This window comes from Frankliniella occidentalis, unplaced genomic scaffold, assembly GCF_000697945.3.
Source record: "Frankliniella occidentalis isolate FOCC.00 unplaced genomic scaffold, Focc_3.1 Scaffold121, whole genome shotgun sequence".
Lineage (NCBI taxonomy): Eukaryota > Metazoa > Arthropoda > Insecta > Thysanoptera > Thripidae > Frankliniella > Frankliniella occidentalis.
Genome location: NW_026267249.1, coordinates 536725 through 538157, shown reverse-complemented (window position 1 = coordinate 538157; position 1433 = coordinate 536725). Strand labels below are relative to the sequence as shown.

Here is a 1433-nt window from a genome sequence, read left to right as displayed (position 1 = left end):
ACCGGGACCGGGGGCACGTAAAGCACGAGAATGATTCAGAAAACGCATTTTGGGCGTGTTTTCTACGCGTGAGCCCCTTTGACGCCTAGGCTATTCTGTCCACCTTTCGTAGCTAACTCTGTTGCGTTTTTATCAGTGGACAAAAATAAAAATCGTCCATGCCCAGGTAGAACACGTTTGTCAAATTGATGTCACAATGACCTCACTTTCACGTTCATCGTCAAAATTCACTGCGGCTATATAGCCAGAATGAGCTCATTTTGCCGTAAAATGAGGGTCATTGACGAGTTTTTGACGATTGTGTTCTACCTGGGTGAATATGATGCAAATTTGTCACTTGCAAGGTGTAAAAAATGCATCCTGCCAAGATGTGCTGAAAAGCGCATCTTGCTGTGGACAAAAAAAGTCCATTGGAATTTAATGACAGTGAACTGTTCTAAACTTTTGTTCAAAGTGCATTGTAATTTTACTCAATGCCGACTGGTAAAGTGCGAACTGTTTTCAGACCACGAAAGACTGCCTACGTCAAGATGTAAACCGATATCTGAAAGCAAATGGTTTACTACATTGTGAACGAACACCAGAGCATACTGTAATGGGCACTTTCGTCGCAATTTTGTTGCTATGCTTGTTTTGTGGAGCCCCTGGCAAATCCATCAACTCCGTCATGGTAAGGCACGAAAAAAAACCCAAACTGCTCACCAACATTTTCAGAAAATTGAATGCAGTGGTGTCAGTGGTAAGTTGAAATCAGGGTTTTCTTCCGCCCTGATTTGGCGGGCAGCATAAAATATGACATTAAGATCCGCGGGTCTTCAACTCGCATGATCAAAATTCGCAGAGTCGAAGTATCATCCACATCCAGTAAATCGACACCTACGCACAAGCAGCTATATTCTTCAGCTGAGCAGCTATCTGCTTGAGGGTGGCGGACAAACAGCTATCTTTTTTTTTCTTTTTTTTTAGGAGGTTAGGGTTGACCTGTTCTCCGTCCAATAACTTTTGTCAGTGACAAGTTAGGAACTTCGGGAGTGGTATTCTATGTTTAGACGAACTAAAGGAAAGAATTGACGCAGCAGTGTAGTGGCTACGTCATTTGAGGACAGAAATATGAATACCCCAAGTCGCGAGGTGGAAAAAAACAGGTGCTTGTCTGCACTGCTCAAGAAGTTAGCTGCTTGTACGTAGGAGGTGTCGAAACATGAGAGAAGGGCGCCCTAGCCCTAGAGTCCCTTCTCTCATGGTCGAAATGAAAAAAGTTCCGTCCAGGAATGGAAAGCAGATGCAGCTGATACAAATTTGTATTCCTGTCCTGTATGATATTTAGTTAGGTTTTTGGGTCGTTCACGGAACGAATTACATCGACAATTTTTTGCAGTAATTCATAAATCCCTAGTTATATTTAACTAGGTGGATGTACGCAAGACCACGTC

General features: G+C 42.9%; 1 protein-coding gene across 4 annotated transcripts in view; it reads left to right on the top strand.

The window, feature by feature from the left end:
* LOC113210862 (uncharacterized) overlaps nt 1-1433 on the top strand; it is a 15002-nt gene that overhangs the window by 8903 nt on the left and 4666 nt on the right. For all 4 annotated transcript variants that reach the window (XM_052270390.1, XM_052270387.1, XM_052270389.1 and 1 more), the window contains exon 2: nt 506-670. In XM_052270390.1, coding sequence (XP_052126350.1) covers nt 596-670 — 75 coding nt within the window. In that variant the 5' untranslated portion in view covers nt 506-595. The remainder of the gene's footprint in view (nt 1-505; nt 671-1433) is intronic.